At 40.8% G+C, this 15,882-nt stretch overlaps 1 protein-coding gene and 1 pseudogene across 2 annotated transcripts in view; one reads left to right on the top strand and one right to left on the bottom strand.

The window, feature by feature from the left end:
- The first annotated feature begins 1,780 nt into the window (after positions 1-1,780).
- The window catches only part of INTS4 (integrator complex subunit 4), a 110,717-nt gene continuing 96,615 nt past the window's right edge, over positions 1,781-15,882 (top strand). The window contains exons 1-3 of one of the 2 annotated variants that reach the window (XM_072794761.1): positions 1,871-1,929; positions 5,273-5,338; positions 7,003-7,197. Coding sequence is in view for 1 of the 2 variants with exons in the window: in XM_072794760.1 (XP_072650861.1) it covers positions 1,876-1,929; positions 7,003-7,197 (249 nt within the window). In the remaining variant the exon portion in view is untranslated. Of the gene's footprint in view, positions 1,930-5,272; positions 5,339-7,002; positions 7,198-15,882 lie in introns of both variants that reach the window. The other variant, XM_072794760.1, reaches the window with a different exon arrangement.
- LOC140615050 (cytochrome c pseudogene) lies at positions 15,196-15,537 on the bottom strand (annotated as a pseudogene).

The raw sequence follows: 15,882 nt of genomic DNA, 5'->3' as shown, positions 1-15,882 counted from the left end.
TAAGATTTATTTATTTATTTGTGATAGACATACAGAGAGAGGCAGAGACACAGGCAGAGGGAGAAGCAGGCTCCATGCAGGGAGCCTGATGTGGGACTCGATCCCGGGTCTCCAGGATCATGCTCTGGGCTGAAGGCAGGCACTAAACCACTAAGCCACCCAGGGATCCCCCAAAACACACTATTTTTAAAGCCAGAGCAAAAATCGTTTCCTCTGTACTTCCATGAGGCATTGTAGAAATGGAAAACTTTTCTTCCCTTCTAGTTTCTTTGGCTGGTTTAATAATTAAATTGATATAAGACTGATCAACAGGAGAAAAACAAGTTTCATGTGTACAGGAGCCCGAAAGACATGAGGCCCAAAGACAGGCAGTTGAGGTTTATGTCATCCTGAGCTTGGGAAAAGAAGAGGCCTGCGGCTTCCCAAAGCTGAGAAAGACAATTCATAGAAAGATGAGAAGAGCAAATGTTTGGTGAACAAATGTTTGCTGTACTATGCAGATTAAATCTGAGAATACATTACCTTTGGTGCTAGTGTTCTCCTGGTACAGGTCCTCTAAATTCTTTTAGCAAGTTAAGGGGAAGGTAAACAGCTCTTCCTGAATCTATTACGCCTTGATTATCTTCAGCTAGAAATGATCCACATACCAAATGGCATATTTTGGGATCGTTATTCTACCCCTGCCCCATCCGGAGGAAGCTCATAGGTCTGTTTGATCACATTCCTGTTGTCTTAGGATACTTGACCTCTTGGTTCCGTTTGGGTGTCTCTGCCCAGTTATACTGTAGGACCTTGAGACTAAAGCAAATTATGTGTTTTGGGGTCTTCTGTACCTACCACAGCATCATGCTTTTGCAAGAAGTGAACAATGAAGGGCTAAAGCTTAATGACGGAGGTGAAACTCAACCTCAGGTTTCACTAACACGGGAAACACACTTTAGTCTGCCAAATGCTTCTGCATTGTTTCACTACACTGTCACTGCATCTTGGTCCGGTTGGGTGTGAGCACATTTGTAGGTGAGATTCTTAGTTCCTTTTTTTTTTTTTTTAGATTTTATTTATTTATTCATTAGAGACACAGAAAGGAGCAGAGACAGAGACACAACACAGGTAGAGGGAGAAGCAGGCTCCCTGTGGAGAGCCGGATGTGGGACTCGATCCCGGGTGCCCAGGATCACGCCCTGGGCCGAAGGCAGGCGCCCATCCGCTGAGCCACCCAGGTGCCCCCAGAGTCCGTTCATTAAGCGCTAATCTTGGTCTTCAACTTTGGTGCTTGACCCTTGACCTCAGGATTCTTTTCCCTCTTTCCTACCTATCTGAGGAAGGGTTGATTCCACACAGGTAGGTAGATTTCAAGCAACTGAAAGGGAAGGGAAAAGAAAAGAAAGCTGAAAAAGGCTACAAGCAGCACCCGGGGACGCCGCAGCCGCGCTCCCCGATCTCTCCAGGGAAACGCCTCCCGCCGCCCCAGGTTTTGCCTCCAGCCCCGGACCGTCCCGCCTCTGCCCTTTGCCCTGTACTTCCTCCCGCCCTTCCGCTCCCGCCCCCTCCGAGAGCAGCGGCGAGCCTCCGGAGGCTCCCATTGGCTCGTGTACGCTTTCAGTCTCTCCTCCCTCCAGAGGCCCCGCCTCCTCGCTCTGCGCCCTCCTTTGCGTTCCGCCGGCGCACGAGGCGTAGGCGCACAAATTCGGCCGCACCGCGGACTAGGGCGGTGGAGCAGCAGGAAGAGGCCTCTCTTTCTCGGAGCCCCACTGCCTTGTGGGATTGCGGCGAGTTCCTCCGGCCGAGGCGGGTTTTCCGGGTTCCGCTACCCGCCCCCCCGCCCCCCCCGCCTCCCTCGTGGAGTACGGAAGCTGAGAGGGCCCGCGGGCAGCCATGGCGGCTCACCTAAAGAAACGAGTGTACGAGGAATTCACTAAGGTGGTCCAGGTAAATTACGGAAGGGAAGGTCTCTGGGCCGGTCTGGGGCGGGGAAGGTTATCCACGCCCCAGACACTCCGCCAGAACAGACCGTGAAAGCTGGGTTGAGTGCGGACTACTTTGATGGGCTTTCCGAAAGTACACTTAAGGGGGCGTGTTCGTTTGCAGCTGCTGTTGTCATTATTAGTCTGTGCGGTCCGACACTTAAAAAAATAAAACGATTAGAGAGAACAGATAGCACTGTGCAATTTACGAGGATGTCCTCTCCGTTATTTCGGCTTACTCGGGTTACATTAGCACCTTCGTTCTACAGATGGTGGCTCAAAAGCTTCTGGAGGGATGCGAGGATCCAGAGCCCATTTCTGGTGGAGCCCTTCCCAACTCCTGTTGCAAAAAAAAAGGCGCCTAGGGACAAGTTGGTTATGTAGAACCCTAAGGGGTTGGAAGAGGAGTCTAGACTTCCTCAAGACCCAGCCAAAGCGGGGGTGGGGGGGGGCTGTCACAGGCTGCTTCGGGGCAGAGGTTTCCATTTGTGGAACAGCTTACTTAGGAAGCAGGGCTGTACTTTCCTCCGTTGGAGTTAAGGACAGGTGATTCGATCTCCTGACACCTGTGACTGTCCATGTGTCGCCTCATAGATGTTGCTAAAGTAGAGGTTGATTCCAGGTTATCTCGTGTGTCCTGCTTCTCGGACTTTTTTATGCAAATCGTCTGGTGATCTTGTTAAAATGTAGATTACCCCACTCAGTGAGATGGGGGAAGGTAGGCAATAATCTGCATTTCTGACGAGCCCCCAATTGATGCTAGTAGTAGATCAAAAGCATTCTTACTTAGATCCATAGACTGGCCCCTAAATCCTTAGACTTCTAGTGTAGCAGGAGTTAGACCATCCAGCAGGAAATTCCTTAAACATTTCATTCATTCCTTTAACGAGAGTGTTGAGTGAGTGGTTACTGTGTATCAGGTATAGCTAAAGGTGTTGCTACAAAGTCCGGTACACATTAAGGTCCCTGTCCTTTAGGAGCTTGCAGACTAATGGGAGAGACAGAAAAGCGTATATGTGATTGTAATACAGAGATGAGTGTATTGACAGATCAAGTTTTTCTGTCTCTTTTCACTTATCATTTCTGTTTTGTGGACACATTTTTGTACATATTCCCACTGACTGTAGGGAAGTTAGTCTGCTTATTTATTATTTTTTTGCTTATTTTTTCTTTTTTTTAGATCTTATTTATTTATTCATGAGAGACAGAGAGAGAGAGAGAGAGAGAGAGAGAGAGGCAGAGTCCCAGGCAGAGGGAGAAGCAGGTTCCATGCAGGGAGCCCCATGTGGGACTCGATCCCAGGTCTCCAGGATCAGGCTCTAGGCTGAAGGCGCTGCTAAACCAAGGAGCCACCTGGGCTGCCCAATTTTTTTTTTTTATTTTTCTTAAAAAGTGACTGAGATTTAGACTTGACATTTTCTAATTGCTCCATTTTATGTGAAATTAGTTTTCTTGAACTTTTAGAATGAGTCGAGGTTCAGGAAGGCTTTTCTTTTTTCTTTTTATTTTTAAGCAATCTCTACACCCACCGGCTCAAGCTCAACCTGGAATTCAAGAGTTGCATGTTGCACCAAATGAACCATCCAGGGCCCCCTTAGGACTGTTTTTCTAGTTTCACAGAGCTTCTTCTGTGATTTGCTTTCTGGAATTTTCTGGGGCTGTTTCCCCTGCCCACTTTTTTTTTTCCTTTGTAATTATGGTAAAATACATATTTTGCCATTTAAACAATTTTTTTTTTCTTTTTAAAGCTCAAGAATGAATAAGAGGCAGAGTGGCAGAGGAAGAGGGGAAGAGAGAATCTTTAGGAGGCTCCACGCTCAGTGTAGAGCCTGATGCAGAGCTTGATCTCACCACTTTGAGATTATGACATGAGCCAAAATCAAGAGCTGGAAGCTTAACCAGCAGACTCCCCAGGCTCCCCCATTTTAAACATTTTTAAGTGTACAGTTCACTGGCATTATGGACATTCATTCACATTGTCGTGCAGTGTGATTTCCTTTCTAACTATAGTTCTTTTGTTCCCACTTCTCAAGAGTACTCACTTTTCTTTGAGCATGTCATGTGTTTACACTTCTCCAAACTCTTGTACCTGTTGTCTCTTTTACATGGAATGCATGTCATTTTTTTCCATTATTTTTACTTTTGCATTTTTGTTTCAAGACCCAACTAAAACCTTATTAGCAAGAGTTTCGTCTCTTCCTCCACTGCTTCTGTGGCAAGTATTCTGTTTATACTCATCGATTTGTACTTATCACTTAGTGTTACTATAATTACCAGTTGTTAACCTTAAAAATAGTTATTTTAGAAACAAAAATGCAATTATTTGGGAATAATAGAGAATGTGCAATTCAGGGCATGCATGCCATGGCAAAACCACAAGCAAGTGCAGCAAACAAAAAAGAGGGCCTTTATTATATGGAGAAGGAGGAGGAAGCTGGGAGGGGTTATTTTGAAGGGAAAGTCTAGGGTGATAAGAGTTTCTTATTGGCTGACTTGCAAAGGTGGTAGATTTCTTGTAGGAGATGCAATGTACATCTTTCTCCTTGGGGCCTGTAATTGATGATTTTTTTCCTGTGGATGATTTTTCTCTTGTGATCTATAAACCACAGTTCTTTCCCTAATTGATTATTGAGTGGCACTGTTCTCCCTTCTAGGCCCCCCACCCTTATATCCTCCTTACTCGATTTTAGTGAGTTTTCTCTATTAATTTCACACGGTGTACATATCTCCTTACCAGTCTGGGCTCCTTAAGGACAGAGATAATACCTCGTTCATCTCCGTGTCCTTTGTTATGGGTGGGAGAGTCTGAGTGGTATAAATGGAGGTCTTGGTTCTTGGATTCCCCACAAAGATTTATATGAGGATCCAAGCTTGAATAAAGACAGAAAGAGTGTAGCAAGCACAAAGCAGTTTACTAAGGACAGTACCCTTTCAAAAAGGGAGAGTGGGCAGGCCCAGAGGTGGCTATTGTATTGGAGCTAGAGGGGTCATATTGTGTTGGCTAGGTTACCCTGGGGCAGAGGTTGAAGAGGAAGCTGCATGTTCTATACTTGTGGCTCTTGGTCTGTCAGCTCCAGGGTGTTGGAAGCCTTGCCAGGATGTTAAGAAACACAAAGTCAGGATGTCGTGTCCTCAGGCTTCTAATGTGTCACCTATTTATCACCACCTTTGCCCCCAGCTCTTGCCAAACGACTCTGTCCCCCCTGGATGACCATAGGTCTTGGCTCACTAAAATGTTATTGATGGTTGACTAAGCAGATATTAGTTTGTCTTTCCCCTCACATACTCTTATGGAAAATCTTCCTCAGATTTTGACCTGATTGGAGCCCAAGTAACACTGAAGACTGAATTTGTGTAGAAAAGGATGGGAATGGGTAAGGATTTTAAGAAAAGAGCTCATTTTTTCATTTCATTCTGCATAATCATTACCATAGAGTGATGAAATGGGATCTTAGTGCATCTGATCTTTTCCTCTGCTATGAAGAAGGGGAGGGAGAGAGAACTATATTTAGTGCTTATTGTGTTTGTACGCATAAAGACATTATACTTTAGTCTTCTCAAATATCTGTATCATACAGGAATTGTATTCCCTTTTATAGAAGAAGGATAGGCCTCCTCTCACTAGTAAGTGGTTACTGAACCCAAGTTCTGACTTCAAAATCTTTGGTCTCTTTATTTTTTTTAATTAATTTATTTTATTTTATTTTTTTCTTTGGTCTCTTTATATCATGCTCTACTTTATTCCTGACTAGAATAATTCTAATCTTTTCTCTGTAGTATTGTAAATTTTTTTTTTGTAGTATTGTAAATTTGATGAGAGGTGATTGCTCAGAATATCAAAACAACGCATCAAATGTTAAGGAAAATTATTGATTTTAACATTTGTTGTCTTTATGATGAGCTCAATACCTACCCAGCAGAGCCTGACTTAAGCCTTGGAGTGACAGTTTCCCTTTTATGTCAACTTTTTGGACTCCTTATAATAATGAATATATCTAGAAAGTTTCTAGTTATAAGCCATCCTTGAGAGAATTGAGAAAATAGTTACATAATTTTGTGTGTCCTGTGGTTCAGATGAGGATCCCTAGTTGAGAAAGACTGATAGTAGTGTCATAATTCCCATTTTATAAATGATGACAGTAAGAATTATGACTTACTTAGAGCAGCAGAATTGGAACTCAGAGACCAGTCCTAATGCTGAATAATCATTCAGGAAACATTTGTTAAGTGGCTACAGTTTGCAAGGAAATTGACTATTTTAAAAAAATTTTTTATACTAATCAATCATCCTTTTAATAAAGGCAGGATGGTTTGGGTAGTCATTTGGAGTAAGGAGAAGACTTTTTACTCAATGTAAGCTACAGATAGTTCCCATCAGTTCCAGTTTTCTCACAAGGAAAGCTGAGCCAGGTAGGTGTCTCAGCACAGTCTGAACATATTTATAGAATCAAGATTTCTTTTTATGTATTATTTTAAAGATTTTATTTATTTGAAAGAGAGGGAGAGAGAGAGAGGGAGAGAGAGAGAGAGAAGAGCTTGAGCAGGGGAGAGGAGCAGAGGGAAAAGGAGAAGCAGACGCCCTGCTGAGCAGAGAGCCTGATTTGGTGCTCAATCCTAGGACCCTGAGATCACGATCTGAACCGAAGGCAGATTCTTAACTGATTGAGCCACCCAGGTGCCCCGAGATTTCTTTTTAAGTAAAGAATGGAGCAGATATTTCATGTGTCCTTTTAACCCAAAAGCTACAACAGTCCTGAGAGATTGGTAGAACAAAATGTTAGTGGATCTATTTTACAGAAAAAGAAATTGAGACTTGTAGAAATGAAATGACTAGTCCAAAGTGGTGGGAGCTAGTGAAAAGCAAAATGGGGACTCATAGTCTTGCCTCCACTCCAGTGCCCCTTTTCCAGTTCATAACACTGCTTTTTCCTAAAGTTAAGTCTACCAGTTAAATATATTATCTGGAATAAGGAAATGAGGCAAAGTGAAATTGGCAGAGCCTCTATTTTCATGTGTTATCTTTCCTATTCCTTTGCAGCAACAACAGGAGGAAATTGCAACCAAGAAACTGCGATTGACAAAACCAAGTAAATCTGCAGCACTCCACATAGATCTGTGTAAAGCTACCTCCCCAGCAGATGCTTTGCAGTATCTACTCCAGTTTGCCAGAAAGCCTGTTGAAGCAGAAAGTGTGGAAGGAGTAGTCAGGATTCTCTTGGAACATTATTACAAGGTAAGAACGTCTTGAGGACCTGATGGGAGTATAAGAATTGTATCATGTCTACCAAATGGGTTAGTATTGCAAGATAAATAAGAAGGTGTTAATTCAGCACTCTTTTATTGAGGGCCTTCCATCTGTGGGGCACTATAGATACAGATATAGAGATAAAAAATGATCCAAATCCTGTTTGCAGAAACTTGCAGCGTCTCTGTGTGGATGTAGAGAGTATCCATATAGCATATACAGAGACAGATGTGAACATACTTCTGGGGGTAGTGTTGCCTGTGTTATGTAGAGTGCAGTGGGAATACAAAAGACTTCAGCCTTGACCCTCTGTAACCAGATTTGTCTCTGAAATGTCATCCTGTGTTATTGCCCTAATTCAAGGCCCTCGTGTCTAATTTGATAGCCTACTTCTTTTTAACCTTATTTTTCCTTCCTTAGTAGCATTTCTCCATGTATTTTACTGAGTTAGAAAAAACATCAATTTGTGATGTACTAAACTTCAGGAAATACTTTAAGCAGAAATGAAATTCATGAGTTGTGTTATTTTTCAGTTTATGTAAGTAAAATCTGAAGTAAAAGGGAAGACATGATTTCCAAATGTATGAATCACAGATGAATCAAAGTTTTAAACTTAATATGAAAATTTTCAAGCCTATAAAAGAGTTGAGACAGTACTATAATGAACAGCCAAATAACCCATCTCTGGGATTCAACACTTAACAAATATTTTGCCAAATTTTCTCCCTCTGTTTGCTTTCCTTAAGTTTTTAAAAGTATCATATATTTCCCTAAATAGTTCAATAAGAAACAAAAAATAAAACACTTTAACCACATCAAATAAAACTAAAAATTCCTTAATGTCCTCTAACAACTAGTCCATATTCAGATTTCTCTTATTCCCCAAATATCTTTTTATAGTTGATTTGTTCAAATCAAAATGCAAACACTATTCACACATGACATTTCGTCTTTTTTAAATCTAGAACAATTTTTATTATTTTGGTGACTGTATAAAGAAACTCAAAGTCAGTTGTTGATAAAATGTCTTGTTTTCTGAATGCGTTTACTTGGGGGTTAATTTGATCCTCTATCCCTTTTATTTACAAGGAATGGAAAATTAGATATACAGTATAGGCTTTGTTAGATTCAGGTTAAGCATATTTTTGAAATTTTAAATAGTATGTTATAGATGATGATTTGTATTTCATAATGTATCTGTTAGGGTGCATGTAATGTCTTCAAGTGTTCCCATCAGGTTTTCTCTTCAGTATCTTTTATTTCTGTAAACTATTTAAATCGTTTATTTAAATCGTTTATGTGTGACATAAAGGGTCTTTTCCTTTACATATAAAATGTTCTAGCTTAATCAGAAATGCTTGTAGTTTCCCAAAGATGTCGTGGATTTTTCAGAAATTCTTTTCCCCTAGGCTAGAACCCCTCTTTCTTCTTCCCACTGCCCTGTGATCTGGTTTGCCACCTTTTTCCGTCAAGCATATTCTTTCAGTCTTTCCACTTAGGTTTCCTTCTGCCTAGAACACTTCCCTCAGATGTTCATATGTCTACTTTTTACACTTTGTTCAAGTCACAGCTCAAATGTCACTTTATCATTAAGGCCTTTTTTTAAACCCTATATTTAAAATTGAAACTGCCTATTCTACCCTAAAACCTCCTAGCCCCCTTCCTTGATTTGGTCTTCTCCATAGCACTTACTATCTTCTCATATATATTTTTTAAATTGAGAGAGCAAGCATGTGTGTGGGAGGAGGGGGGGGAGAGAGAGGGAGAAAAATCCTCAAGCAGACTCTGCTGAGCATGTAGCCCAATATGGGGCTTGATCTCACAACCCTGAAATCATGACCTGAGTTAAAATCAAGAGTCCAACTGAGCCACCTTGGCACTGTCCCCATCTTCTCATATTCTATATGATTTTCTCATTTATTTGGTTCCTTGTCTGTTTCCCCATACAATAATGTAAGCGCCTCTTGAACAGGGATTTTTTTGTTTTGTTTTGTTTTTTTGAATTGGTGAGTCCGGGGGCAGCTGGGTAGCTCAGTTGGTTAAGCATCTACCTTCGGCTCAAATCATGGTCCCTGGGATCAAATCCTGAGTTGGGCTCCCTGCTCAGCGGGGAGCCTTTCCTCCCTCTCCCTGTGCTACTCCTGCTGCTTGTGCACTTGTTCTATCTCTGTCAAATAAATAAAATCTTTGAAAAATAAATAAAATCTTTAAAAATAAATACAATAAATTGATGAATCAGCAGCACCAAGAACAGTGTGTGGTAAAATTAATATTTGTTGAATGAGTGAGTGTATGCTTTTATGAGACTTATTACTCCGTTAACAAATGCTTATTATATATCAGGAATTTTTCTGGGCGCTGGGCAGTCCTGTTAGCTCTTAGTATTGCTAGTGTTTGCCGTATGTCTCTCTCCTTTAGACTTGAAGCCCTTAAGTTCAGAGACTACAAATCTGTTTAGTCTGTGTCCCAGTGTGTGGCTTGGTTCCTGGAACATTGTAGGGGGTTAATAAATGCATCTCTCATGTTTTACATGAATGTCATCAGGGTTTCTGTTTTCAGGTTTTTAGACACTTAGTGATCTATTTTTAGTTACCTCTTGGCAATATCTACTTATCTTTTTTTTTTTTTTTTGATTTTACTTATTTATTCAGGAGAGACAGGGAGAGAGAGGCAGAGACACAGGCAGAGGGAGAAGCAGGCTCCATGCAGGGTGCCTGAAGTGGGACTCAATCCCGGGTCTCCAGGATCACGCCCTAGGCTGAAGGCGGTGCTAAACTGCTGAGCCACCGGGCTGCCCAAACTTGTTGGAATTTATAAAGCTCTTTCCATGTGTGATATTTTTTAATCCTGATGACAACACCATTGTTATTTATGTAATCCAGGTAAGAAACTAAGCTTGGAGCAGTTTAGTTTCCAAGGTGACCCAGCTAAGTAAATGGAGGGTCTGGATTTGAATGGTGGGGGGTTAACTTTTTGTCATGTAACATTTCAAATATATATACAAGTAGAGAGAATGGTTTAATTAATTCTGGTGTACCCAGTACCCAGTTTTCAGCAGTTACCACTTTATGGCCAAACTTGTTTTATTCTCATGCCTCCCACCCAGCAGTCTGTTTCCATTTCCTCCACTCTTACCCTCTCTGCCAAATTCTCCCTGAGACCATATCATTTTGTTCATAGATTTCAATTTATATCTCTAAACAATACTATTTTAAAAGACATAATCAATATCATTATCATGTCTAAAAGAAAAATTGAACTCTAGCATTCCGATGTCATATCCTACACTCTTTAACCAGGCCATGCAGCTTACATTAGTCTAGCAGATCCTAGCCCCAAAGGGAATGAGGAGAGATGCCATGTATCCAGGTCTAGATTGATAACTGTACAATTTTTTATCCTTTCATCTTATATCCATCAATGTGATCTCTCATATTTTAGATAGACTGCTTGGGCTTCCGCTTCTGTCCTCCAAATTTTTTTGTGGTCAGGCAGCAGTATCTGAACTTCTTTTACATGAGGGGTTCATTTATATTACTGTGCTGGTTGCTGTGAAGGATGTAGAACTGTGAGATATGTTTCTTGTCCTTTTGGGGCTAGCAGTATAGTTGATATACCAAATAATACATGTAGTAAATAGGGATGCCTGGGTGGCTCAGTGGTTGAGTGTCTGCCTTTGGCTCAGGGCATGATCCTGGAGTCCCGGGATTGGGTCCCACATCGGGGTCCCTGTGAGGAGCCTGCTTCTCCCTCTGCTTATGTCTCTGCCTCTCTCTGTGTCTCTCATGAATAAAAAAATAAAATCTTAAAAAATATATATGTATTATATATGCATATATATGTAGTAAATAGATAACAAGAGCTAAAGTTATTCATCTGTTCATTTTTTTAAGAGATTTTTAAAAAGATTTATTTATTTATTTATTAATAGAGACACACAGAGAGAGAGAGAGAGAGAGGCAGAGACAGGCAGAGGGAGAAGCAGGCTCCACTCAGGGGGCCCGACATGGGACTCGATCCCGGGTCTCCAGGATCATGTCCTGGACCAAGGGTGGTGCTAAACCGCTGAGCCACCCGGGCTGCCCCATTTTTTTTTTTTTTTTTTTAATTTTCTTGAAATGTCATGAATTCTAACTCAGTGCCAGGCTTTGTGGAGATGTTGGAGATAAGAGATGATTATGTGATCCCCAACCTGAGTCTAGTTGGATAGATATACAATAAATGGATAATAACATAGTGTTATAGGTGCTGTGAAATCTGGGACAGGTTATGATGTTACCTCAAAGAAGAAGGTAATCAGTTTGATTTGGGATTAGGGGACTAAAGTAGTAGTGATGCTTGAGATGAGTCGTCTTCTTTTTTTTTTTTTATTTTATTTTATTTTTTTTTATTTATTTTTTTTTTTTTAATTTTTTTTTTTTATTTATTTATGATAGTTACAGAGAGAGAGAGAGAGAGGCAGAGACACAGACAGAGGGAGAAGCAGGCTCCATGCACCGGGAGCCCGACGTGGGATTCGATCCCGGGTCTCCAGGATCACGCCCTGGGCCAAAGGCAGGCGCCAAACCGCTGCGCCACCAGGGATCCCTCGTCTTCTTTTTTTAAAAAAATATTTTATTTATTTATTCATGAGAGACACAGAGAGAGAGAGAGGCAGAGACACAGGCAGAGGGAGAAGCAGGCTCCACTCAGGGAGCCCAACATGGGACTCGATCCCGGGTCTCCAGGATCATGCCCTGGGCTGAAGGTGGCGCTAAACCGCTGAGCCACCCAGGGATCCCAGAGAGAAAGAATCTTAAGCAGGCTCCATGCATACCGTGGAGCCTGATGCAGGGCTTGATCTCAGAACCCTGAGATCATGACCTGAGCCAAAATCAGGAGTTCGACACTTAATTAACCAAGCCACCAGGGGACCCACACTTTTCAAGCTTTTTTTTGTGAAATATAACACATAAAGAAGAATATGTAGAAAAACCTCATTCAGCCTGTTGCTCTGTCACACACTATGAACACTGTGTGTAACCACCATCCAGGTCAAGAAATGGAATATTATCAGCTTCTTGTAAGCTTCTTCAAATTCCCCTCTAATGATTTAGATCTTTCCTAAAAGATAACCTCCAATGTTCTGACTTTCAGGGTAATAACTGTCTTTCTTTTATTTCTTACCATTAAGCCTGCACTTCTAAATACAGTTTATTTTTGTCTTTTTTTTAAAAAACCTCATATAATTAGAAAATTATATGAGAATATAGTGTATATCTTTTTATGTGTGGCTTTTGCTCAGAATTCTACCTATATTGGTATTCATTCATATTGTTGACAGTAGCTATAGTTCATTATCTATCTATCTATGTATTTATCTATCTATTTATTTATTTAAAAGGCCTTATTTATTTATTTATGAGAGACACACAGATAGAGAGGCAGAGACACAGGTAGAGGGAGAAGCAGGCTCCATACGGAGCCCGATGTGGGACTTGATCCCGAGTCTCCAGGATCACACCCTGGGCCAATGGCAGGCGCCAAACTGCTGAGCCACCCAGGGATCCCGCTATAGTTCATTTTTACCAGAGCATAATATTTCATTGAATGAATATACCCTAATTTATTCATTCCATTATTGAGGGACATTTAGACTGTCTCCACTTTTTAGCTATTACAGGCTAGTGCCATGAACATTTTGTATAAGTCTCTTGGTATGCATTTCTTACATTTCTGTATTCTGTATACCCTGGAGTGTAATTACTGAGCCAACTTTTTCAAAGTGGTAGTACCAATTTACACTGCTGTTGGCACTGTGAGAATTCCAATTCCACATATTTGCCACATTGGAATTGTTGATCTTTTTCATTTGACAGTTCCTGTTGTATTTTGATGAAAAGAAGTTCTTAACGTAGTCCAATTTGACAACCTTTTCATTTGATTTTGGACTTTTCTTATCTGACATAAGAAGGGTTTCCCAACCCTGAACTCATGAAGACATTTTGCTGCATTGTTACTAGAAGCTTACTTGCTTTTCACACATGGGATTAATTTGTGTGTATGTTGCTTGTGTAAATGGAAATTCAAATGTCCAGCACCATTTATTGAAAAGAATATCCTTTCTCGGGCAGCCCGGGTAGCACAGCGGTTTAGCTTCGCCTGCAGCCCAGGGTGTGATCCTGGAGTCCCGGGATCGAGTCCCACATCAGGCTCCCTGCATGGAGCCTGCTTCTCCCTCTGCCTGTGTCTCTGCCTCTCTCTATCTCTCTCTCTGTGTGTCTCAAATAAATAAATAAAATCTTAAAAAGAAAAAAAAAAGCTGAAAGCTTTAAAAAAAAAAAAAAAAGAATATCCTTTCTCCATTGTTCTGTAGTACCACCTTTGTGGTAAATGAAGCGTCTGTATATAGGTATTTCAGGTCTTTCTATTCTATTCCAGTAGTCTATTTGGCTATTCTTATGCCAGTACCATGCTGTCTTAGCATAGCATTATATTAAATCTTGACATCTGGTAGGACAAGTTCACTTACTTTGCTTTTCTGTAAGAATATCTTAGGGATGCCTGGGTGGCTCAGTGGTTGGGTGTCTGCCTTTGACTCAGGTTATGATCCCGGGGTCCTGGGATCGAATTTTGCATCGGACTCCCTGCAGGAAGTCTGCTTCTCCCTCTGCCTATCTCTTTGTGTCTCTCATGAATAAATAAATAAAAATCATAAAAAAAGAATATCTTAGTCATTCTTGATCTTTTCATTTCTTTATGAATTTTGAAATCAGTTTGTGAAATTTTGCCCCCAAACAAAATTTCTGTTAGGATTTTGATTAGATTTACATTAATCCTATAGTTCTTTTTTTTTTTTTAAGATTTTATTTATTTATTTATGAGAGACACAGAGAGAGAGAGAGAGAGAGGCAGAGACACAGGCAGAGAGAGAAGCAGGCCCCATGCAAGGAGCCTGACATGGGACTCGATCCTGGATCTCCAGGATCTCGCCCTGGGATGAAGGTGGCGCTAAACCGCTGAGCCACCTGGGCTGCCCTAATGGTATAGTTCTGATGACACTTTACATTTGACATTTTACAGTATTGAGTGTTCAAGTCCATAAACGTGGTACAGCCCTATTATTTTAATACTGTTGTATAGTTTTCTGCATAGAGATTTTGTACATTTTCTGCTAGTTATTCCTAGATATTTAATATTTTGTTATTGTAAATGACAGTATTTTTATAAAATTTCATTTTCTAACCCTACATAGCTGATACTCAGGAATGCAGTTGACATTTATTAACTCATATATCTTACAACCTTACTAATTAAGCTCACCTAACAATTTTAATAAATTACATGTAGATTATCTTGAATATTTTACAAATAATTATCAGCAAATAGCTTTAATATAATGATGCCAGTTATCTTTTGATTATATACCTATCTCTGCCTTTTACTTTAATCTTTTTTTGTATCTTTTTGTTTTAGATAAGACCTTTGTAAAGAACGTAGTTAGTTGTTTTTTTTTTTAAAGATTTATTTTTATTAGAGAAAGCATGGGGAAGGGCAGAAGGAGAGGGAGACAAGCAGACTCCCCACTGAGCAGGTAACCTGATGCCTCCTCCTCTCCTTTTCTTTTTTTTTTTTTTTTTTTAACCACAAGCCAATCTTATTTAAATCAGGACTGTCCAACTGTCCAAGAGAAACATTCTATTAGCCACTCATGATCTGAATTCTGGTCAATGAGATCAATTTAAATATGGTACACATAAAAAAAAAAGTCATGAGAAATTTTTGTTGTGTAATAAATAAGGCGATGGGGATCCCTGGGTAGCTCAGTGGTTTAATGCCTGCCTTTGGCCCAGGGCATGATCCTGGAGTCCCAGGATCGAGTCCCACGTCAGGCTCCCGGCATGGAGCCTGCTTCTCCCTCCTCCTGTGTCTCTGCCTCTCTCTCTCTCTCTCTCTCTATGTCTATCATGAATAAATAAATAAATAAATCTTTAAAACAAACAAATAAATAAATAAGGCGATGGCCAATTATTACTCCTTAGTAGCTTTTTTGAGATAAGCTATTATGTCTACTCTTTCCCCTGTCTTCTTAATGCCAGCAAAGATCATTTTTGTTCCAGGGATGTACTTCTTGGGATTCCCCGAATACTCCATCAGCGTCTCCTCTCCTCAGGTGATGCCTTTGTTCTTGTTGGCATCCGTGTAAGAAAATCCAGAGGCCTGACCAGTCTTTCGCCCAAAGAAACCATGGAGGTTTGGCTCAGTCTTGTGCTTGCCTCCCTTTTCTACAGTATGGCACTGGGCACACTTATGAACAAAAATCTTCTTGCCCTTCTCAACATCACCCATTTTTGAATCACTTTTCTGTCGCGTACGAAACGAAGAAGCCCATTCGTGAGCCGGATATCCTGCTCTCTTCCTCCTCTCCTTTTGGGGCTTCAGTTACATGCGTGTTAGGGCATCTCTTTGTGTCCTATTCTCTTCTTTTCCAATCTTTCGTTCTTTTGTCTCCTTGGGCTTCATTCTGGACCTATCTTCTGGTTCACTCCTCTCTTCACCTTGTCTAGTCTCCTGTTATACCTATCCATTTGTTCTTAATTTCATTGATTGCTTTGTGGTTATTTCTATAATTTCCTTTGTTTTTTAAAATTCTGGTTCTTGGGCAGCCTGGGTGGCTCAGTGGTTTGGTGCCGC

Source organism: Canis lupus, chromosome 23, assembly GCF_048164855.1.
Source record: "Canis lupus baileyi chromosome 23, mCanLup2.hap1, whole genome shotgun sequence".
NCBI classification, from domain to species: Eukaryota; Metazoa; Chordata; class Mammalia; order Carnivora; family Canidae; genus Canis; species Canis lupus.
This window is presented reverse-complemented; position numbering and strand designations above follow the sequence as displayed.